Source organism: Callorhinus ursinus, unplaced genomic scaffold, assembly GCF_003265705.2.
Source record: "Callorhinus ursinus isolate GAN/ISIS: 27379988/994484 unplaced genomic scaffold, GSC_fseal_2.0 scaffold10, whole genome shotgun sequence".
NCBI lineage: Eukaryota > Metazoa > Chordata > Mammalia > Carnivora > Otariidae > Callorhinus > Callorhinus ursinus.
Window position 1 is genome coordinate 85,792,280 of NW_027397072.1, and position 25,266 is coordinate 85,817,545.

Consider the following 25,266-nt stretch of genomic DNA (forward strand, 5'->3'; position numbering starts at 1 on the left):
ATAAATCTTTCTCTCTCTCTAAATCCCATCAGTTTGTTTCTCTGGAGAGGCCTAATACAGGAACTGTGACCCAGATGTTCTCCTGGGCTCTTGACATGGCTCTGAAGGCAGAGTTCAGAAGGAAAGATAGACGCCCGAGGTGTGGTCGTGTGATTTACCATCTTGGAGAAGGGCCCTGCTGGGTGCACTGGCCCTCACCCAAAGGCTGGTGTGCGCCAGCCAGTGCGATGTCAGAACTCCTTGTTCCGACCGGAAGGGCTCTCCTCTGAGCCCACAACATCCATTGAGTCCCTGGGCTAACTAAAATTACCATCATTTGCACTTCTCTTTGGAGAACTGTTGCTGCCCCGTGGGAGTTCTGCTTTCCTCTCTGGTCCTCTCGCTCCTCTCCCATGATCCTACCACGTATGGGTTCATCAGGTCTTTGTGGGCGAGGTTGGGAGCCTGTCCACGTAGAACATAGGGTCTGCAGGAGACGAATTCTGAGCAGCGCCGGCCTCCCACTCCCCTAACACCCAGCTGGAGAGGGGAACACCTCTGCTCTAATCTCCCTCCCCCCCCCAAAAAAAGACCTCTGCTGGCACCTCCAACAGGCTCATTCTGCCCCAGGGAGATTCCCCGGCTGGCGTCCGAGACCTCGGGGGCCGGGCCCGACCGGCGCACCCACCAGCCGGCGTGCGCACGGTGGCGAGACCCACCTATCTCCTCGCCCAGGGAGGAGTTGAGGATGGCGCCGGCCGACATGACCACGGCGCAGCTCCGGAGGCCGCGCGGGTGCAGCTGGCTTAGCGGCACCGCAGGGACCAGCTTCTGCCAGCCGAGCGCCGAGAAAGGCGCCTCCTTGCCGTCCAGCGTGCGCACCCGCACCCGGCTCCGCAAAGCGCACAGCAGCTCCGCGCGGCTCAGCCCCGCCGCCTGCCGCCCGCGGAAGCGCACGCCGTGCTTGTTGGCGCTCAGGTAGTCCTGCATGGCTTTCTGCAGCCGCGGGTTGAGCATCTTGGACGAGACGTTTCCCTTCCAGAGCCGGTGGAGGAAGGCCCTGGACATGGACGAGTAGAGCCTGTCCCCGTCGTCGCCGTCCTCCAGCACCAGGCTCCCGCCGGGTTTCCGCTGCCTCTTCCCCGCCCGCCTTCTCCGCGCCTGGCGGGCTGGTGCAGCCCCCTCCGACCGGCCTTGGTCCCTGGGGGAGAGGGCCCCCGGCGTGCCCTGAGTGTGGCTCTGCAACCCTGGCTGACCCGCGGCAAAAAAGTAGTCGTCGTCCTCCGGGTAGAAAGCACTTTGCGATTTCCTCCCGATCGGGGATGAAAAGAACTCTTCGTCACTTTCAAACCCATCCTGCACCTGGGCCCACTGCGGCAGGTCGCTCGGCGCCCTGTGGAAGGGGCCCGATGGGCGTCCGTCCAGCAGGCCCTTGTGTGAACCCACGCTCTGGAGCAAGGAGGGTTCCTGCACGGCGCCCATGATGGCCCTCTGCTTCCCCTGCATGGGCAGGAGCCTCCTGGTCTCCAGGAAGGAGAAGGAGCTGGGCGCAGGCTCAGCTGGGTTGCTGTCGGTGAAGTAAATGAACATCACCACGAAGAGGAGCCCCCAGGCGAATATCCCGCAAAGCATTCGTTGTCTCCATTGCTTCAAGTGTGGTTTCATGGCAGGTCTCTGGGGTCAGCACCTTGTGTCCTAAAGCGGTGGGTGGCCGAATGAACCTGAAAAACAGCCAGGTCTACAGTTAGCCACCTGAAGACGCCTGCTCCGATGGTGCAGGCGCTAGGGACAGTCTGGCCTGAGCAGCGTTTCTGCGGGGGTAGGGTTAAAAGGGGCATCAGAAACCAGGATCATCTGGGAATTTTGACTAAATTCAAGTGTCACATCCCCTCCCACCTGCCCTTCCCCAGACCGGACCTCTGCAAGACAAGGGGTCCAAGAGAGTCTTGGGAGAGAGGTGGAGGAGTGGCCGTATATTTGGAAAACCTCTGGAGGTATAACCACCTCCCCACCCTGACAGCTACTTAATTGGGGCCCATCCCAATTACCTCTCTCTGCAACTGCCTTTATAGAATTCCATTTGGTAAAGCAAAGCAGCTGAATTAAGAAGTAGAGTTGGACCTCTCTTCCCTGATTTATCAGAACACGAAAGGCTCAGTTTCTAAGGGGTGACAACCATATCAGATTCTTCATGGTCTCCCCCAGGCCCTGGAGGCTGCCAGGAACATACCAGGAGTCCACCTATGATCCTGAATAAGCAATGCTTCAGAGACTGTGGCCGTGGGCCAGTGTTATACCAGAGTGCCTGTGGATTTCAAAACTACACTCAAATAAATGCCCTCCTACTTCATCCCCATCATGAGTCTCTGATGGAATAGGAGGGAAGTATGTTAACATTTCAAATAAAGGAGGAGATGAGTAGAGAGCTTGCTGTTTCTAGATGAGCCTCCAACAGGGAAAGGATGACAATGGAGGCGGAGATGAAAAGTGTAAGATAAAATGTAAGACAGAAGGAACCTCTCCTTCATACAGTACTGCAACCCATGTTTATTGCTACATTGCTGTGTGGGATAAGACAGTAATAAGAAATGTACCTAACCTTCAGGAATGTAAGCAAAGCCCCCCAAAGGGTAAAAATATAAGGCATGTGTAATAATACTGGAGCTTACTGGAGCCTAACAATGAGCACGGTGCCCAACGCAGGCAGACACTGAATAAATACTGGCTAAAAGAATGACATGAGCCTGTGTGTGTGTGTGTGTGTGTGTGCGCACGCGCGCGTGTGTTGGGGGTTGGAGGCTGTGTGTTTGGGTGATGGGGTTGGAATTAGGGAAAACTTAACTGAGCAGTAATGCCCTTCCAGCCATGGGAGACCTCATAGACCTATCTGGATGTCAGAGCCACAGGTTCTGTGAGAAATGGGGAGGAGTGAAGTTTTCTGAGCAAGGGCATACCATGCTGGTTGCATGGGCTTTCAGACTTCTGTGTAGCAGGTAAGGGGGACAGGGAGGAGTGTAGGGAGGCAACAAAGGGCTCAAGGGGGTCATTAGCAGAAATCAGACACTCAAAGTAGAGTGGGAGGAACTCAGAGGGGTACTCCTTCCTTAGCATAGGCTGATGGATGCTACTAAAACTCAAAGGCATGTGAGATGTGACCAAAATGCAACAGCTGGGGTTTGCACTCAGGTAACTCCTATCAAAGTGAGTGATACCTACATAAACCTAGTTACCATGGAAGCTACACACTGTCTTTGGTGGTTAAAAAGATATGCCAATGTAAGAAAACCACATTTGCTTTGTGGTTCTGTAGCCGATTAAATATGGACACAGATTCGTTCACTCTCCTCCCATTGAGAGGTGGGGTCTACGGCTCCTGTCCTTGCATTTTGGGGAGGGCTCTGTAACTGCTCTGATCAGTTACTGGGCTCAGGTCCAGCAGCTTCCACTGCCTGCTTCTTAAAATGCTCATTCACAGGTGGAAGCTAGCCATCAACAAAGACATCTCTCTGACCTGAGTCCACCATGCAGCCAAGAAACCCAAGCTCACCATGTGGAAAGGCCACTGAGCTGTTCCAGCTGTTCAGCCCCTGCACCAAACATGAGGAGTGAAGACGCCCTGTTGCATGTCCAGGCGAGTTGAGCTTTCAGATGATCTAGCCCTGAACCTCTGACTGCAACTGCAGGGAAGACCCCCAGTGAGAACCCGGCCGAGCCCGGTCTACCCAGAGAATCAGAGTGGTAGTGATAGATCGTGGATCTAAGCCACTAGGTTTTGAGGCGATTTGTCACAACAGAATAGACCACTGGGACAGGCGCTAACAGAAATGTGAAATGAGAAGTGCGCCAAATGCTTCCAACACTGGGGCATCCTTGAAATGAGAGTCTACGTTCTCAGAGATGATTTGAAAAGCTATATTCAATTACATGTATAAGTTGTGGCTTTTAAAAAGTGTTTGCTTTCCCTTGTATTCGCATACAGGCAAGGCCGTCAGTTTCATTTACAGTCAAAAATCAAACACACACGTAAGGAACATGGATTCACCTAGCCAGACACGCTGATGCCAAGAAATTTACATAGAAGAAACAATGCCAACAGTTAACCTATGTGCCACACCCCGTGCTCAGCACTCTTCCTCCAGTACCTCATTTGCTCCTCCCAGCACCTAGTGAGGTAGGAAATACTGCTATCTCCATTTTGTAAATGAGGAAACGAAAGCTCAGAGAGATTGAGTAACTTGCCCAAAGCCACAGAAGTAGCCAGCCGTCGGCTTGACTCCAGGCCTCACACTTTTAACACTAAGTTCTGACTCCATTAGATCATACCAACGGAAGCTACAAATAAGGCTCCTTAAACTATCTGTGGGGAAGGATCATTTTTACCCCTCCAAACTGTCACAATCTGATACTTATATATTTCCATTCCTGAATGTCTTGGCAAGGCCCGACTGCTGTAAGAGATGCTAAATGCTTACTACCAAGTTCCGTACACATCTCATCAGGAGCTGGTAATGAACAGTTTGCAGACGTGCACAGTGTGGGGACCACACTTTGAGCAAGAATCCACTAAATGATCTTTCTAAACCTGTCCCACTCTGGAGCGCGTGCTTCAAACTGTAATGCCTAATCTGAAGATCTAGAAGCTGTTTCCTGGATTTCTACATTTCTATTAGAAATCAGAAAATCATCCTCAATGACAGTTATTCTGTCTTCACCTCAAGTGAGCACACTGAGTACAACTCTGATGCTAACCTCTGGAGTTAGCACCGGCCCACGAGTTAAGGACTCAGTCCCAAAAGACTGCCTGTGCTTCAGACCTCAGCCTTAAGTGGGAACCCCAGTCCACTTGTGCATAATTATGAACACTTGGCCAGCAATCTGGGAGGCTCCCATGACACCCCTCGGGTTCCACAATTAGCCGGAATGAACTCAGAAAGTCCCTATACTAATGATTACGGAATTTTTTGTAAGGTATACACATAGTTCGAGGTCTTGGGGGGTGGGTCCCAAACAGAGATTCTCTGCCCTCTGTCTGCGGTGTCAGAGAACATCACCCTCTCCCAACATCACTGTGTTCATTAACCATAAAGCTCCACCAAGCCCTGGCATCTAGAGATTTTCCTGGGGTTTCATTTGCTAGGCGTGCCTGATTGAATCATTGATTTAAGCATGTGATGGAATTCAGTCCCCAGTCTCCTTTCTGCCCCCAGGGGTCAGGCTGGCCCAAGGTCTTGCTGGTGACCAGCCCCATCCTGAAGCTATGCAGGGACCCACCAAGAGTCACCTCATGAACATAACAAAGACACTCCTGTCACTCAGGAAATTGCCAGGGTTTTAGAAGCCCCATGCCAGGAACCAAGGAAAAAGACCAGACAAATTATTATACCACAACAAGGCTGTAGTTGCTAATTTAAAAGGCAGTCTTTTTGCTTCTGGCTGGAAATCCTTATTACTTGGTTGTCCCATACTAAGCAACAGCTCTGGGTGCTTACTTGGTGGATTATTAAAGAATGGGGAGTGGAGGTTCTTTGTTCAGCATTTGCTTGAGAGACTATTTTTAAAACGCAGAGTAAGAAGGGGAGGGGTGTGCACAGGATTACTGTGGGGGAAATGATGAAGAGGAAGCCTTGATCCTTTGGGGAGGACCTAGAAAGCTCTGGCCTTGGGGTTCAGAGCTGAGGGTCCTGCCTCCCCTCCCCCCATGCCGGATGACAGATGACCCTTAGCTGCTTTGGAACTTCAGAGTGGGAGTATCAGACATACAGACTTCATTATACAGAAATGCATAGTTCCCAACTGAAGCAGGCGAAGACTTTTTTTTTTTCTCTGTGGGGAGATGACAGACATGGAAGGGAGGGAGAGCAGGTCTGGAGAAAATAAGAGCCTAAAAGGGAAAAGCAGGAGAGAAGGAGCTGTGGTGAGGCCAAGAGCCTGGGGCAGATTTTGTTCTCTCTGCCCACTTTTTTGGGAAGTAGAAGGGTGGGATTTGTGAAGCTCTCTGAGCACCATGAAAGCATTCGGGATCCCAATGCAATAATGAGGATTTTTCATTAGGTAAGATTTTGTGGCTTTTGATGCACAGTAATAATAGAAAGGAGTGGGATCACTGTCTCAACTCATGATTAGGCTGAACTTTTAATAATCCAAAAGCCTTCCCCGCAACCTCTGTCACTGCAAACCTCCTGCTGCCAATTAAGGGAACATTCTCCAAAATGATTAAATCACAAGGCAAGAGCAAATCCTCTGCCAGCAAAAGGCTACAGAAATCATTTTACGTTATCACCGTCATCAGCATCTTTATAAAAATCCAGGTGAGAGAGAGACGGAGGATATCGTCAATGCTATATCCATTGGTCATTCTTGCCCTTAAAAGGACCATACAGCCTAATAGGAAGAAAGGTTCAGCTAAGCAACAGAAAAAGGAAAAAAAAAAAAAAACACAACACATTTTTTTCCCCTCTAATGTGGTATATCTGAAATATTATAATGATATAGCTTAAGCAAAGTAATGTATACTCATTTGTCTATCCCATCATTAGCTGGTGTGATATAAATTGCATCAGGGAGACATAAGAGGTGCATCAGGTGAATCATCTGTCCCTAGGTGCCAATGACAGAGTGTTCCCTGATCTCATGCTCATGTGTGCTTCGTCAGGGCTAGTTTAAGTGACTGAGGCAGCTGAGTTCCTGCCAGTTTTCCCCTGGGAAGAGCACTGGCAGGATAAGAAGCACAGTCTGTGTGCTGTGGCCTTCTCTTCTCTCCATAGCAATGCTAACATTATTACCTGGCCACGCGCTGAGGTTTGCATTTCAAGTAGATGGGTGTTCTCTGCCCACTTGAACTACTGTTTGTCCATCCCCACTTTTCTCCCACTTTCTGTGGTCTTTCTGGCCAAGCCTCTAGGAAACCTGTATGGGAACACTAAAGCGATGAACCCAGACACAATGAAAAAATGACCCACGACCCGAAATTATTTTGATTGTCCCACTTGCTCAGGAATTTCGGTGCCTCGTAGGTACTAATTCTCAAAGAAATGAGTCACTTTGGGCGTCTGGGTGGCTCAGTTGGTTAAGCGACTGCCTTCGGCTCAGGTCATGGTCCTGGAGTCCCAGGGTCGAGTCCCGCATCGGGCTCCCTGCTCAGCAGGGAGTCTGCTTCTCCCTCTGACCCTCTCCCCTCTCATGTGCTCTCTCTCTCTCTCTCTCTCTCAAATAAATAAATAAAATCTTAAAAAAAAAAAAGAAATGAGTCACTTTTCTGCATGGATGTCCAAAATAATACAAAAGAGTGTTAATTCTCCTTGAAATCGTTCAGAGAGACATCACATTTTCCAAAAGGTACCATTCATTACAAATAGTCAGATGAAATTAGGGAAGGGTAAGCCACAGATGAACCTGACAACAATGCAGCGAAGGGTTAATACGGCCAGCGTCTCATTTTGTTCAAGGGTAAAGAGAAGTTAATTCTGGCCTTTGCCACTTGAACGACGTCCCTCTTATGCCCGGAGGTTGACAGGCTGGCTCACCGGTTTTCCTGAATGGAGAGTATTTTTTTAACCTACTTTGATGGATGTGTGTGTTACAGCCGCCATCTGGCTGGGTTTTCTGTTGCTCTGAGAAACACTCGTGTCTCTTTTTGGTGTAGAAGTTTTCTAAAGGATCTTAAACCTAAGTATTTACGTTAACATTGATATAATAAAGAAGATTTAGGCTGTGAGCTATAGTGAGACACTCATGTGTCTTAACAGCCTTCAGGAGTCATTTTCTTCCCAGATTCATTTTTCTAAAATTAGCTCTTGTCACACACCCAAGAAAACATCAAGGCTGCAGAAGAGGGAGGTGCCACCCCCAGCTGGAATGCCTCTATCTCTTCACAACCCCATTGGCTCCTTTCACAAATAATCCCTTTTCTTTCCTTTTCTCCTTTTCTATAAATGTGAGCAAGCCTCCAGACTGCCGCACGCAGGATGCCGGGGGCCCCCCCTCTCTAATTCTTTCCCGCTCCGGTCTCAGCCCATTCTTAAGCTAATGTCCAGAAGAACAGAAAGAAGAAGGTCAGCCCGGTCAGTAGGGCTGGGTGGCGGGAGGGCTGCCCGCCTTCTAATGGGTCCGGCGTCTTCATTGTCCTATGAGGGCGGCCTGGCTGGCCCATTGTGAGCCCCAAGGGGAGGTGGCTGGGCTCAGGCCATGTCTCCTTGTGACCAGGAGCCGCCGAGCTCCATCATGGAGGTGGCCATCCCCTGTGTGAGGAAGGACACTGTTCTGTGAGGGCTGGCCAACTCGAATGAGCTCGCTTGGCAATGGCCTGAGTTTAAAACCCCAGGGCCACAGCTTCGGGTTGATGTAAAACTTGGATGCTTGAATAATCTCAGTGGGGAACAGTGGGGGCTACTTGAGGGTGGGACCACATCACAGTCTTGTATTCCCAGCGAACAGTGTAGGTGGTCCCATGGAAGGTTCCTGATGAATATTTTAAATAAATGAAATTTGAATGACTATAATTCATAAAACAAAATAAGTAAGACTGCCCAGATGGGGCTCCCGGCTGGGGTCAAAGGGAGGGGATGCACTGCTTGTGGGCCTTCCCAAGCCAGCAGGAGTGTGCGGGGGGTGCCCTGCACATGTAACCCGTTGCCATATGGTTAGGTTAGTATAATGAACACCAGTCAGAAGTGGCTGGGGAGATGGAATGAACCAGCAGCAGTGGTATCAAATGCTACCATTTATCAGATGCCTACCATGGGCCAGGCACTATACCAAGCCCCTCATCCGCACTGGCTCATTTTAATTCTTCATTCCCAGTGTAATCTTTACATCAAACACCATAGTAAACATTATTATTCTCATTCGGTGTATGGAGAAACTGAAGCTCTAAGTGGTCCACTTCATGTACATTGTTCCCAAACCCCTGTCTTTCTGCCCTAACTAGATCACAAAACCAGGGGATGCTGCACCATGCTTGAAATTTTAATGAGATATTTTCCTCTCTGCCATAAAGTACTATGCCAAATTTCAGCCTAGATCCCGACACTGACTGGGCCACATGATCCCCTAACATCCCATTTCCCTAACATGTTTTTGTCTGCTGGAGAAACTGGTCTTCCTAGTCAGGCCTTGGAATCCACACCTTCCCAGAATCCACCTGCTCGGCAATCATCGGAGACAGCTTAGCCTCGGCCTACCAACTGAATGGATTTTGCCCAGTCAGAATGGGATGCCAATTCGCTAACATTTCCAGGGAGTCTAAAGGTGTGAGGGTCCAAGAATCTCAAGGAATTTGTTATCTAGGTAGGAAGACCACAATTCTGACTGCTTGGTTCTCTGTCCCAGGATAGGTGGGCATACAGAGGAGAGATACATATTAAAATAATCATGGGTTACTTTAAGGGGGGGTGACGAGGGTTGGACACTGAGGCCCACATTGGTATGGAAGGGAGTTAGTCATTTCTAGCCAGTGGAACAACTAGGCTAAGTGTGCCTGGGGTGGGAATTTGCATGCTGCAAAGACAGGTGACAAGGAATGGAGGGCTCAGGCTGGACAAGGAGGGCCAATCTTAGGAAGACTATGGTATTCTCTTTCTGGGCGAATAATTGCAGCAATAGAGATTTTTCCTCAAGTGGCAGGGCAGATGGGAAATAGGTTAAAAGGCAAGGACTCACATATGTGAGCCACTCTGGGCAGCTTTTAGCTTTCAGAACTTTCTGCAATGAGGTGCCAGGTGCTGTTGGGGCAGAGGGAGGTGGACATGATTCCAGACGTCTATTACTGGCTGTACAGGGACAACACAAGCTGGCGACTAGCTAGGGTCTGCTGGCTTCCTGAAACAGCATTCATCTGCTTTGGACACAGTGGCCTGTTTGTTTTATGATAATTAACATTCAAATATTTACACTTTACACCAATAATATGCCAAGGCTCATGACTGAAGCTGTAAATTAGCTTCAGCCGTGATGTTTAATACTCAGGAAGATGAAATATTGCCTACCTGCCACTGAGATTTGGAAGTTCTACTCTGTTCCTGCAAACATAAGTGGGCTTCTGGGTAAAAGGCTCATTTTAATTCTTCATTCCCAGTGTAATCTTTACATCAAACACCATAGTAAACATTATTATTCTCATTCGGTATATGGAGAAACTGAAGCTCTAAGTGGTCCGCTTCATGTACATTGTTCCAAAACCCTTGTCTTTCTGCACTAACTAGATCACAGTTAGTGATCAGCAGGTGGCTCTTACAGGGAGGCCTCTGTACCAGATGGAGCCACTCCGTCCCAGCCCGAGAGGGGTCCAGAGCATCAGTCGGGGCTGGCAGGGACACGTGTGTGATGGCAAGGGAGTGCCAGCACCACTCGGGGGACAAGTCAGGGCTACCTTCTGTGGCCTACCCAGTGTTGCAGATAGTGGCGTTGTTACCTATGAGGAAGAAAGGCAATGTGTGGTTGACCGGAAAGCCCTGTGGTCAGACAGCCTGTTCAGAGCTCGCCAGCTGTGTTATCCTGGATAAATCCTTTGAGCCTCAGTTTCTTTATCCAGTGTGAGTCATAACACTGCCGAGATCCTCACGGCTCTGTGAAATGAATGAGTAAGGCACCGCGTGTGACGTGACAGGCCCAGTGCTGGGCCCAAAGTGAAAGCTACATAAATACAATTTTTCAATCCCAGTTTTGAGAGTCTGTAAAAGTAAAAAGGTGGTATAACCAGCATGGATTTCATTGTATGAGTATTGGCCCCATGTGTATACACTTGAAGGTTCACCAGTAGGCATCCCTCTCTTTACATGGTCCCAAATGGATGTGCCCTTGTTTAGATAAACCCTAGCACCTGACTCAAGCTAATAAGTGTGGAATAAACCCTGCCTCAATAAAGGCCTCTCTCTGGTGTCTCAGTCACAAAAAGCAGAACCTGTCAGGGACTGGATGCCTGAGAAGTATCTTTTAATGGTTCATCGTGTTACCTTATTTTAATTTATGTTGCTATAATTCAACAAATATTTATTAGACCTAATGTCAGGCTGACTATATATCCTATGATACTTTACCCTTGGGGGAGCTGAATGAAGTTCTTGGGGAAATTAAGATTTGAATTCTTAAACACCAAGAGTGAACGATTGAAAAGCATGGGGTAGATTCAAAGTCCAACATGTCTCTTCAGTCCAGACAATGGGGCTCTCACAAGAGCCCAGGAAGAAAGAGCGCTTAGAAGAACCCCCTTTCAGAAAACTTCAAAGGCCCTGTGGGCCACTTGTTTTGCCCATCAAGGGAAAGAAAGTGTTTTCTGTGGCAAGAGCCACATCTTAACAAATCACAAAAATAAAAAAGGCTAACTGCTTTAGATCCATCTCCATAGATCCACACCAGTAGATCTCAAGTGGAAAGCTGGGGGAAAAAACAGAAGCTGCAGAAGCAAACTCACAAGAGTTGCACCATTTATGCAAGATTTTAAAAGGCTAGTACAAACCTCAGCTAGTAGCTACCTCTGAGGAAGAAGGACCGAGACTTGGATGAGTGAGAGGGACAGAGGACACTTGCATCATTGCTCAAAAATGTCCTTTCTTATTTTTTTTAGTATATATATATTTTTAATTTTTATTATGTTATGTTAATCACCATACATTACATCATTGATTTTTGATGTAGTGTTCCATGATTCATTGTTTGCATATAACACCCAGTGCTCCATGCAGAACGTGCCCTCTTTAATACCCATCACCAGGCTAACCCATCCCCCCACCCCTCCCCTCTAGAACCCTCAGTTTGTTTTTAAAAAATGTCCTTTCTTATAAAGAAAAGATCCAAAGTAGCAAGGCAGAATATTAATAGATTCTAAATCTGAGTATATAAACTCACTTCTTATGTATTCTCTGTGTTTTTAAAAGATTTTATTTATTTATTTGAGATAGAGAAAGAGAGAGAGCGTACACGGGGGGTGGGGAGGGGCAGACAGAGAGGGAGAGGCAGAGAATCTCTAGCAGACTCCACACCCGGTGCTGAGGCCAACATGGGGCTTGAGCTCACATCCCTGAGATCATGACCTGAAACCAAGAGTCAGATGCTTAACCAACTGAGCCACCCAGGTGCCCCGTGTTCTCTCTCTCTGAACAGATTTAAACATAACAATTTTACATACAACAAAAGTTGAAAAATAAAAATTGTTATAAGACTTGCAAAAATAAGAAAGAGAAATCATTAATCGGGTTTATATTTACATCTCTATTTCCTAATCTCTTTGGCCAATAATTCCTGCTTACTCTCTTAGCACAAAATATAAATCTAACATTTAGATTCTACACTGGATTCCAGCTTGGTTAAGACTCTCATGTGACACCATCATCAATCCAGAGAAGAATAACTTATAGCTATACTGATTTATGAAAGCACAGAAAAGCACTGAGATTCTGGCCCTCACTCTTTCTAGGTATGTGATTTGGGGCAAGTTACTTTGCATTTTGGATCATCAGCTTCATCATATGAAGATGAAAATAACCCCAAATTTAACAGATTGATACAGAATAACATATTTCAATGAGAAAATGCAAATAAAGCTTCTATCATTGTTACCATAAGAAGTATCTAAAAATAGCTATTTCATGTGGCCCCAGTCTCTGTATTAAGCATTGATGGGTGCCATCTTGTTTACTCCTAACTACCCGGGAAGATGGAGTCTCTCTGAGTCCTGTGTTGGCTAAATTGAGGGACGTCTCCAGAGGAACATCTTTGGCCTCTGCTCCACCTCTTAATTCTCCCACATACTAGGAGTTCCCAGTCCACTGACAAATAAGGATCATGGTATGAATCTCTATAGAACCAAACTGAGTTGGCCCTAAGTCTAGATTTGGTAATTGCAGGAAGAAAGGTGGGGGATTGATAATCCAATGTATTCCCCACACCCAGGCACAAATTATGCATGACCATCAGTAATGCATGTAATAATTTAACCTTCATCTGTCTGACATTCGTGGTATCTTCTAAAGCACTGAACAGTTATTATTTCAGTGTCTCTCAAAACCTACGATCTAGGAACTATGGTGAAGCCCATAATATAGATGAGAAATATGAGTCACAGTGAAGTTACTTAAAAGTCCCACCATCAGCATGTGTTGGAGCTAGGATAGTACCTGGTAAAATTGTAGGCAGTCAAAATGAGGACAATGATGATGTTTGCTCTCCTTACCTCCGAGGGTTGTTGAAAATACCCAGGAAAAATGCATTAGTAGGGACACTTAAAATTAGATGTCCTACAAATTCATTCAGTTTTCATGACATAATTATAAATATTTAGATTCCATTATTATATCAGAGTTATTTTAGTTGCTTTTTTTGTCCTACAAAATGTGTGTAAATCAAAAAGATGATCCCATTATATATATAAAAAAAATCACCTTGGCAGATGTAGAGGTGCCAGGGAAAATCATAGATGGTGCATATTTTTCTGAGCAAGTAAAAATGATAATAGTTTGCTTTGTAAGGCTATTTAGTGTCTTTAATAATACAGCCTTAACACTGCTGAGATTTGGTTTTAAGAATGGAACTTTTAAAACATTATTAAGAGAAAGTGTCAAGTTGTTAATGCCCTAACACCAAGTTCCTTTCTATAGGACACATTTTCCTCTGAAGTAATAGGATAAGGCAGCTATGTCTTCAACATGCATTAGCTTTTATATTAAAACACATACAAACACACATTATGAAGTCAAATATAAAACCAACTTGAAGATTTAATAGAAAACATGAGACTTCAAAGAAATTTCTCGGTGCGGAGCTTTCAGTGCTGCCCTCTGAACTTCAAAGCTGAATGTCCTTTGCCCTACTGGAAAGGTCTGAGCAGCTGGGATGAGACCCAAGCATGAGGGCCCCAGCACACTGAAGACTAACCTAGGAAAAGTTCAAATGTTTCCTCTCTGGTATGCTTCTCTAGTTTGCATTTTTCAAAGCCTGTAGAAAAATTCCAGATTATGAAATAATTCCTGAGGTTTCTAATTCTGAGGATTGGCTCACCCTTAGAATATCTTCCAAGCGCCAGCACACCGCAGTCACGACCACTGAGTCACGGTTCCCCTGCGAACAACAGCAGATATACTTTCCGTATCTAGGAGCACAGTGCTGGTCTTCTGTCACTTCACTCATTCATTTGTTCTACGGATAACTGGGCACCTACTACATACTACTATGTCTACCATGCTGAGCAAATCAAATATTACCTGTCCCCCCATCGAGCTTACCGTATGGGAAAGACAGAAATCAAGTACACTAATCTTGCAGGATGTTGTGCAGTCCTAACTGATGTTTTTTTTTTTTTTTTTTTTTTTTTTTATCACATTCCCTTTTCAATTCATGACCTTCCTCCATTCACCACAATAAACATAAGACCTCCCATGCCCAAAGGAACCAGAAGGAGGTAATGTCAATTCTTGCCTTTAAAGTTCAAAAGCTGGTGCGCCTGGGTGGCTCAGTCAGTTAAACCTGTGACTCTTGGTTTCGGCTCAGGTCATGATTTCAGGGTCATGAGGTTGAGGCCTGCATCAGGCTCTGCCCTGGGCATGGAGCCTGCTTAAGATTGTCTCTTTTTCCCTCTGCCCATCCCCTGCTTTCTCTAAAATAAAAAAATTATAATAAATAAGTAAATAAATAAAAATAAAGTTCCAAAGCTGTATTTCAAGGGGTGGGAAAGGGCAGGACAAAAACTGGGAAGTATACTTGCTGCCCAGTTTTCTCCTGCCCAAAGGGAGATTGAAAAGATCTCCCAGCTGATGGAAAAGGAGAGTGGGAACTGAAACAGAACAACTGGCCCCTGGCCAGGGCCCCTGACGATGGTCGTAGTGTCAGTGCTAAGAGGAAGAGAACAACAGAACTCTAGGTGAGTTTGTAGACAAGATCTTGCTGTAGTCTGCACCTCAAACCTCGGGCTGTGGAGGTAGCACAGGGTTGGCTGTGTGAACCCAAGTTTTCTGTACCCAGAATGGCAGGGAAGAATAACCAACTGTGGCCCCCAAAGTAGAGAGAATCCACAGACACAGAGGGGACATGCAGCATGGGCAGGGGGACTAAGGGGGACAGTAGAGAGCACTGTCCTGTAATGTACTATAAGGCAGAAGGCCAGGCAGCTAATTCAGTGCCCAGACAGTCCCAAATGCATGCACCTGGGTGCTAAGGACTAGACAGTTTCCCTGAGGTCATGAAGCTGTCTAAGTTAGAGGAGGGAAAAAAAGAACCTAAATTAAGAACCCATGTTAATGTCAACTTTGGTTACTTTAATCAACTAGAAAGGTTAGCTGAATTGGCAGTTAGATTTTTCCAACACTGAGTGGAATAGGGTCTCAAAATACAGCTTAAGTTGAATTGAGATAAGTTGCATTTCTTGAACACTTCTGGACTGAAAATATACACCTCCTATGTAAGCATATGGCTAGAAGCATGCTACGTTTTCTATCTCCTGAGGCTGCCCATATTTATACCCATCGTGTTGGTTTCTCCTCTGCACTGCAAACCCATATAACCAACTACTTGTGTGACAGTTTCTCTTAAGTATTTCCTCGCAATCTCAAATTTCACGTGTCCAAACCAAACACTCGTTACTTTCTTTTCCTCCCTTAACCTTTCTCCATCTGGTAAACAGTGCGGCCATTCACCCAGGTGCCTGGGTCAAAGACTTTGGTGTTATTCTTGCTCCTTCTTTCCACATCCAGTCCAACCTATAGCCTTGATCTGAAGTAGGCAGCCCTAACCCTAAAACATACCTGCACTGGTGGCCTTCTCTACTGCCCCGAAGTGGTCCGAGCCACCTCTCGCCCGCACCCATGCAATGACCCCGGGGCCGGTCTCCCTGCTTCCATCCTGCCTGTCCTCTGTGGATGCTCCAGGAGGCAGAGTGAAACGCTTCGGGTGGGAATTTAATGTTGCCGGGTCCCTGCCGTCAGTTCTCTCTTCCCTGCCCCTCATGTACGTGGTGTGTGTCCCCAGTTGTCTCTCGGACCTCATTTCCCACCGCTGATCCCTCGCCTTCCCCCCTCCTCCAGGTCCTTGCGGCCTTCTGTGCGCTCAGCACCCACCTGCTGCAGGGCCCGTGCCTGGGCCCTCCCTGCTCCCTGCCCAGGCCATCCCTGCTGCCTGCAGCCGTCCACCAAAATCTGACCTGCCATCCTCCGGCTTTATTAAAGTCTCCGCTCTATTCAGAAGGGCTTTCCCTGCAACACTCATTCTCTTGAACTCTCTCAGCTGCCTTTGTCTTCACTTTTGGTAGTGAAGTGCTTGATGTGTTGTATGTTTAATGCTTTTCTTCTCCAACAGGGCTTAAGCTCCAGGAGGAGGCCTGTCTTTCCTCAGTCTCTAGATAGTGCCTGGCACATAGTTAAGGGTTCGACCACTGCAGGAGTGAGGTGGGGAAGGAATTGAGAGACTTTGGGGCATAATTTAGGCTGGGGAGACTAGGCAGGTCATGTGGAGGCAGTAAAATTTAAGCTGAGAACAAACGGATGGTGAGAAGTTAGGTACTGGGGGGCCGGGTGTGTTTCAAGTGGGGGAATAGGAGCTGTAAGCGATAGGGCAGGTGGGAATGTGCACATCTGTACTGTAATTTGGCTGAGTGCATAGGTACACAATAGATCCTCTTTACAAAGATCAAACCAGGGCGCCTGGGTGGCTCAGATGGTTAAGCATCTGCCTTCGGCTCAGGTCATGATCCCAGGGTCCTGGGATCAAGCCCCACATCAGGCTCCTTGCTCAGCGGGAAGCCTGCTTCTCCCTCTCCCTCCACTTGCCGATCCCCCCGCTTGTGCGCTCTCTCTCTGTCAAATAAATAAAATCTTTAAGAAAAAAAAAATCAAACCACTTGTTACTTAATCTGCAAACACACCGTGAGACGGAAACGCTGGCTTCTATGAAATATACTATCAAGAACTTGTGAGAAATACTATAATTTTAATGCCTTTATCACATGTAATGACATAAATAAAAAGCAGTGTGTTTCAGCCTCCCCATCAGAGCTCAGTAAAAACCTCTCACAGAGAGTTTTAGCTAAAACCCAACCACATACAGGTGGGAAATGGGTTCTGGAAGTTCATTTGGTGACGGATGGAACTAGGAAGACGAGAGAAACAAGAAAATAATAATATGTCCACATCCACCCAGCCTTGATGCATTGCACAAAACTTTTGCAGGGCCTCGGCAGGACTGCTGACGAGGAACCACCGCCAACACTGGAAACTCAGAGGCCAGCCCCACTCCTGAAATATCAGGGTCAGAAAAGGAAGGGGGGATGGAAGGGTGAAGTCCAGAGTCATGGCGAAATCATCAGAATATGAACTTAAAGCAACCAGGATGACACAGGACAACACAGTGCATAGAGGCAGATGAAAGATGGTGTCTGAAGACTGTGTCTCTGGGATGGCACCACGAATCATAAATCATTCTGATGAATTCTGCTCCAATATCTATGCTAAACAAGTGCTCTGGTATCTAACCCCCATCCTCCCCAGCCCCCTTTCCTTCCAGCTGTAATTTTTCTCTGGTCTGCAAAAAGCTCTTTTATCTAATTTGTAAATTAGCCATGGCATATTAGCAGCCCACCTACCCTTGATGGGGGAACACACACACACACACACACACACACACACACACACACAAACATACACACACATACACAAAATGCATACCGTAAGCCTTTATTATATGTTCAGGAACTGTGGTGGGGATTAAAAGAACAATGTAACTCAGTCTTATCCTTTGTGATTCTATAATTTAATGGAAATAAGTACTAAGGTTGTCTTCATGGTACCTTTGTCAGCCAAGAACATTTCACTATTAAAGAGAATATATGTTCGTTTATTTTTATTTCTTACTCTTATGAAAATATACAAATAGTGCTACGCTTGGGGTATCTGTATCTAATTTCCATGCTGAGGAAATGGAAGTTCTGTAACAGATAAAAAAAATGACTGATCCAACATTTATTCACTCAACAAACATCTCTTGTAAGGCACACACTCAGACATAAAATTATTAGCGATTGTACCATACATTCCATGTGGCTTAAATGAGATGCTAACACCAGAGCACCACAGTAATAAAACCGTATGGATCTTTATGTTTTCTCTCACTCCACTGTGCATTTGCTCATTTTATTTCTGCTCTTGGCAAGATTTAAGTAAAGGCTTTTTTTCCTTTGCTCTACAAATGTTTGCAGCAACTATATTCCACTGACTTAACACAGCATTAACTACAGTACAAATATATGCTCCTCAGATTGCTTTTGGAAAAAGGAAAATGTTTATGATCTCTGTCACAGAAACACTGAATTCATCAGTTAAGAATTTATTTAAAATGTCAGATGTGTTTGATAAAAATCTATAGCAGGAATTCATTTCTGAACAGTGTGGAGTGACTACTCTGAATTAAAAAGAAAATAATATACCCTAAAGTATGATCTGGGTCTCTCAGAATATAAAGTTCAGGTCAAGCCATGTGGGCGACTGTGAGTCTACACTGCATCACGTGCTAGAAAAGCATTTCTGACTTGGTTGCCCCTCTCATGTTAGTAAAAATTGTAGTCCCGATTCTATAAGTGAACAAAATATCAGTTCTCCGTAGAAACAAGTGAGAGGCATGTGACAAGAGGAGTGTAATTTCATCCTGCTTTATGGTGCAGGCTCTAAAAAGAGGCAGGACAAAAAGAAAACCATATTTCTAGATGGAGGCAGGACAGTCAAGAAAAGTGACTCCACATTAGAGAAAACAAATAATTGAGCTATTTTAAGTCTAATTAATGTGATTCATAAAATACATTTCTGTTTTCCCCCAACCCCACAATGAGTGAATACAATAATAGAATTCATGAGTTCATGGCTCACAAGGTCAATGTTATTCGTCTTGGAAAAGCCAAAGAACATGAAATCAGTGGTGACATTTTCTCGCTCCATGCTGGAGACTCGAGAGCATTCATAAGAGCTGGGACGACCTTACAAGGATGCCAACTTTCTCTTTTTACCAACGAGGAACCCATGGTGTGGGGAAATGAAGCGTGTTACTTGTGTTGCAAAGCTAGCTGGAGGCAGACTACTCGAAATACATTCCTCGTCATCTGAATAGATTGGATCACGGATTTTACTTCTAGAGTATTTTAAAGTTCTGTAGCCGAACAGAATGCTGCCAAATTTGAGAATGAGGAATCTGAAGAATAATATGCCTACATTGTACTGTCTATAGAATTGTTCCAATGGAATCCAAAATATTCTGGAGAGCACAGGTGGTCCCCTATTAAAGGCACGTTTCTGAGTCTGGCTGCAGAGCAGATCACCACAAGGTGGCATCCCGGGCACAGGGGCCAGGGCCCCCTACGGGCACTGTGCACCCGAGGAAAATACATTGGCAAGTACCAAGAAGTCTGGGTCCTCAGCCTGCTGATGGTGGGGCCTGGCAGTGCTGGATTAACCTCTGCCATTCTCATTTCTCTCAACTATGGAATAAGAAGAGCAATTAACTGCTCTGAACACCTCAAAGGGTAAATGTGGGATAGACAGAGACCGGGGATAAAAGCAATGGGAAGCTAAGAAGAGCTTTTGTCTTTATTATGTGCGTGTGAGCTTTCTTCTTACTGGTAGAGACAGCACAGAAGCTACAGAACAAATGCTTGGTGCAGTCTAGGAGTCTCTAGGGCTGCATGTTAAAAAGGAGAACTTCCCAGGTTCCACTGCCAACTTGCTGAACCAAAATCAGCGGGGCAGGGCCCTGGAGCCTGCACTGTAGATGCTTCCCCTCCGGCTGCTCGCCTTTGCCCTTGGCCTTGCCAGGGCTGCAGTGAGTGAGCGGTGGGTGAGCAGAAACCAGGGAGACTGGGAAGAATGGGCCGCTGCATTCCAAGGCAGTTTGGTAGGAATTCCCCAGGCTCCCCGCTGATGCTGGTTTGACCGCAATCTCCTAATCCTGTCACTGCTAACAAAACCAACCTGCACCAAAACACCTTAGATCCAGGGGCCACACGCCACATCTACATGCCTTTGAAGAGTGTCACCTTTTTTCAGAGCCAGCTTTGGCATCCCTCTCTGACATTCCCTCATTTCCTGCGCTGCCCCAGGACTTCGTACATACCCCTTCCTCCCTCGGGCAGAACCTCTGCATGACCAATGGGTGGCACATACCTGACTTTCAATGCTTGATGTGCACACAAATGAATAAAGAAAAAAAATACGGTATTCATTACAGTTACAAAAATCTTACCATAGCATTAGCAACACTATTTCCTTTTACAAAAGGCATTGGAATTTCCATTCTATGGGGAAAAGATAATGAGTTGAATTACAAACACCTACATTCAAAAACTTGTATATAAGTTTCTTCTGTTATTAACCATATCAACGTGGGTAAGTTATTAAATTCCCGACTAGTTTCTTCAATTGCAAGACTGAGGTAACATCACACAGCTTAGCCAGCCTTTAAGAGGATTTTAATTGACCTCTGTATGAAAGTCAATTAACGTACTGCCGGGCACAGATGTTTCAAGAAAGTTCATTCCCTTCCCTTTTTCCTTTTGCACACTTTCTAATTGGTTCTGTAGTGCTCTATAAAGCTTGTAACAAATCTTCCAAAAGAAACTTCTAGGTCAATTTCATTCTTACTTAGTAATGTGCTGATAAATGTTTGACAACTGGCTCTTGAGAAAGAGAAGGGGAAGTGGAGAGCTGATTTCTGGCATCTGCCCATTTCCTTGCTGTACATACTTCTGCCATGGCCAGTTTTAAACTACTAAGGTGACATCACTGAACACGGAGCTGGTAAGAGACACACAGAAGCTCATCATTTGCTAGTATTTGCACCATGCAGATACAGCAGATGTAAACAACTTTAAGAGCATGGGTGATAGTAAAATTGAAATAATTAGGAAACAATGAGTGTTGAGAATTGACTACCTTTGTTTTTAATGTAGTTTTAACAACTGGCTCACAAAATTCCTGAATATTTACGAGCCAGCTGTCACACACCACTGTATCTTACCTCATCAAGAAAAAGTTGACTACAGGGATATTAATTCCAGGGCATTAGATTTTTCAGACTATAGAAAGGGCTTTATTTAATTAATTATTTTTAAAGATTTATTTCTTTGAGAGAGAGCATGCACGTGCACACATGGTGGGGGAAGGGCAGAGGGAGAGAATCTCAAGCAGGCTCCCTACTGAGTGGGGAGCCCCACACGGGGCTCAATCTCAGGACCCTGAGATCATGACCTGAGCCAAAATCAAGAGTTGGATGATTAACTGACTGAGCCACCCAGGTGCCCTAGAAAGCTTTAATTATGCAGGACCCTTCAAAGAGATGTGGCAAGTATATGCTTAGAGTTTCTGCAAGGGTGAACTAAGTCTACGGAACAGTACGCATCTATATGGTGCTGATACAGTGCCCCGTGTGTGAGTTCCGCCAGACAAGGCGGTCAGAAAGAAACTGGACAATGCATCACGCCCGGCCAGCACTCAGCTAGCATGCTGGTGATAATAAAACGGGTTTGTTATCACTCTTCTTTCCATCTTGTCCTTATTACATACATTTGCAAGTCTTTGTTTTTATCTTCAGTCCCTTCCATTTGTAAGACACTCTGCCACGATGTGACAAGTTTTAGTATCCATGTCAGACATCTGACACTCATTTTACAGAGGAGAAAAGAAGGCACAGAGGAAGGAAGCAAGTTGCCCAGAGGGAAAGAGGTGTGGGGCTGGAAGCCACGTTTCAGAGTTTTATAAAACCACTTTGCTCTTCAAAGCCCTCGAGGCACATTTTATTTTCTTAGGCATCTGTACAGACACTGAATCATTTCAACGGAGATAATAAAATGTATTTGTGACTTGGAATTTTTTTTTTCTGCCTGCTCCATTCTAGAAGTGGCATTTCATGACTCCAGCTTGCCTCCACACTAGGTTATCTTTCCAACAATAGAACTGTCTTGTTTGAAGATTTGCACAGTAGTTCGAAGTTGATGAAGAATGAACTTCCAGTAAAGGCATACTATGTACCAAGTGTGGGACTTCATAAGCCACAAGCAGGGCCTCATTTAAACATAAATACAACCTATGAGTTAGGTCATATTATTGCTTGATTTTATCATGAGGAACAAGTTCCTTGAAGTTAAGAATCCATTCGATTGGGGTGCTTGGGTGGCTCAGCGGGTTAAGCATCCGTCTTTGGCTCAGGTCATGATCCCGGAGTCCTGGGATCGAGCCCCGCTTCTCCCTCTGCCCTTCACCCCGCTTGTGCTCTCTCTCTCAAATAAATAAATAAAATCTAAAAAAAGAGAGAGAGAGAGAGAAAGAATTCATTCGATGTCAGCCATCAGGGCCAGCCTCCCGGGCATATGACTTGTGCAGTGTGATAGGTCCCCACACTCAGAAGGACCAGGTTTGCATTCACATTCTCCTGCCTTGGTCTTAAAGTTCTTTTTTTTTTTTTTTTAAGAGTTATTTATTTATCTATCTGAGAGAGACACAGAGCGAGCACAAGCAGGGGGAACTGCAGGCAGAGGCAGAGGGAGAAGCAGGCTCCCCACTGAGCAGGGAGCCCGACGAGAGGCTCGATCTCAGGACCCTGGGACCATGACCTGAGTGGAAGGCTGCCGCTTGCCCGACTGAGCCACCCAGGCACCCCGGTCTTAAAGTTCTACTTTGTCTTTGAGTCTGTGTTTCCCAAGTCTGATGGGAACATGGGACAAGACAACAACGAAGCATGCGTGTGAGCAGAGCAGGTAGGTATAACATGTGTGATAGGGGTGCCCCCTTCCTTGCCACGCCATTCACACGCAACATGCGTGATGCCCCTCGAGCCCACAATGCACAGGAGTTTAGCATGACTCAAAGTGTGGACACGGTAAGCATGTGACCTCTGTGACTAAGTAGGGGGATCTGGCAGCCCCGAGCAGCCATGCTTTGTCAGAGCTGGAACTGGCTTCAAAAGCAAAAATAAGAAACACAGTGGCCCAAGGGTCCTATCATGTCCTTTCTTATTTCCCTGGATGAGCCATCCACATGCGCTAAAAACGATGACGTATAGAAAAGCCCTTCCTTCCTTCTTGAAAAGCTGAAGTTGGTGGAATGGGCGTGTGTCACCAGGCGAAATGAAAACAGCTGAGTTTGTTCTGAGCTGTGTTTCCACTGTTCCGGTAAGAACGAAACATGTAAGCATGTGCCAGCCATGAAGGGCACATTGTGCAATCTTGGTGATTCTGCACAGGTGTTGAATGCTCTTATATTTGCATTTAAAACTGGATTGTGCAACAGAAAGATGAATGGTAAAATTCATGCTGATCATTAAGTTTTAATTTTTCTTTACTTAGAACATTAAAAACACCATGACAAGTCAAGACAGAGAAAAAAAGGGAAGGGAAGGAAAAAGTGTTTTGTTTTGGTGCTGTTAAGGGCATTTTTGCCCCCATGCATTTGGAATAAGGGGCCCCACATTTGAATTTTGCATGGAGTCCGTCCACCAACCCTGGGGGTCACGTAGCGCCTAACTGACAGAGTCAGGGTCCGAACCCAGGCTGACTCCAAAGCTCTGCTGCTTTGACACCATCTTAGTCAGCGTCTCATTAAAAGCAACAGGGTTCCCACAGTTTCGGAACATTTTTGTCATTATTCCACTTGGTAGAAATCTGGACATCTGACAATTAATTGTTTATTCCCTTTGGCTTTTCTTTTTTCTTCTTGTTTTCTCCGAATCATTTAGGCTGTATTTTCTCTATTCACAGAGCAAGTATTCACTCTGAGCCAGGAACATATAACTGTTATCCAACAGAGTCTCAGCAAAGCGTACAATTTTAGAGACAAAGAGGGCGAAGTCATTTCTAAGAACCTTAATAAAAACAAATAAATGAGGAGTTTTATGTAACTTCAAAGTCTTTCTGCTTCTTTTCCTCAATACTTAATTACCTCCATAACCGGAGGCTGCATTTTATGGCAGGTGTAATCCTTTAGGGGACTGGGCTGGTTAGGACGGAGGAGGGACTGGAATGAGCACTTGGCTGCTAAACAGGCATTCCAGTTCAGAGACAGAGTGTTGGGTTGAACACCAAATGTGGATGAAAAGCAGCAGATTAAAATTTTGTGTGCTTGAGTCCCACGGCGAACTCAAAGTCAGGGAATTTCCATCCCAGGACCTTTCTGCATCCTTAAGATGCCCAAACCATTCACTGGGTTAAGTTACCTCAGCCAAAACTCACCTCAAAGAATAAGGCATTATATAAGAAGGAAATGCAGTAGCAAAACCACCACCACCACAACAAAAAACCCCAAACCTTTAGGAGGGCTGATTTAGCAAGGGCCAAAAAAATTTGCTAGACCTGCAGTAAGACCATTACCTTGGACTATGGTGTTGTGGTTCTAATAATAGCCACAGGTGACCCCCTTCAGCCCAGGAAAGATGTGCTGGTTGGTACTTAAGCATATTGTTTGTCAAAAAAGCCCCAGATGATTTACTCTCATTTTACAAGGGAAGAACCTTAAGAACAAGAAGCAGAAGAAATCACAGACCTAAATCCAAAATGCAGAACTATAAAATGCCTAAAAGATAACACAGGAGAAAATCGTGATGACCTTGGGTTTGGCAGGGACTTGTTAAAGACAACACCGAAGGCATGATCTGTGAAAGAAAGAGCTGATAAGCTGAGCTTCATTAAAATAAACAGCTTCTGCTCTCTGAAAAACAATCGCAAGAGGATGAGAAGACAAGCCACAGACTGGGAGGAAATATTTGCAAAAGACACACCTGATGAAGGACTGTGATCAAAATTATACAAAGAATTCTTAAACCTAACAGTAAGAAAATAAACAACCTGATTAAAAGATGAGTGAACAACCTTAACAGACAACTCATCAAAGAAGATATACAGATGGCAAATAGGCGTATGCAAAGATGCTCCACATCCTAAGTCCTCACGGAAATGCAAGTTAAAACAACCACAAGATACCCATACACAGAATGGCTGGCATCCAGAACACTGACACCACCAAGGATGGGGAGCAACACGAACTCCCATTCATCAAGTGGTACAGCCACTTTGGAAGACAGTTTGTCCGTTTCTTAGAAAACTAAACATACTCTTCCCATATGCTCCGGTAATCATGTTCCTTGGTATTTATTAGAAGGAACTGAAAACTCAAGTCCACACAAAAGCCTGCACAAGGATGTTTATAGCAACTTCATTCACAATTGCCCAACTTGGAAGCCACCAAGGTGTCCCTCAGTTGGCTAAATGCATAAATAACACCCATTGGATAATATGAACAGATAAACTATGGTAACCAGACAATGGAATGTTATTCAGCA

At 45.6% G+C, this 25,266-nt stretch overlaps 1 protein-coding gene across 5 annotated transcripts in view; it reads right to left on the bottom strand.

The window, feature by feature from the left end:
* The window catches only part of ST6GAL2 (ST6 beta-galactoside alpha-2,6-sialyltransferase 2), a 73,261-nt gene that overhangs the window by 31,447 nt on the left and 16,548 nt on the right, over positions 1-25,266 (bottom strand). For 4 of the 5 annotated variants that reach the window (XM_073896899.1, XM_073896901.1, XM_025868791.2 and 1 more), the window contains exon 2: positions 699-1,700. In XM_073896899.1, the coding sequence (XP_073753000.1) occupies positions 699-1,644 (946 nt within the window). In that variant the 5' untranslated portion in view covers positions 1,645-1,700. Of the gene's footprint in view, positions 1-698; positions 1,701-3,490; positions 3,607-25,266 lie in introns of those variants that run through there. The other variant, XM_073896902.1, reaches the window with a different exon arrangement.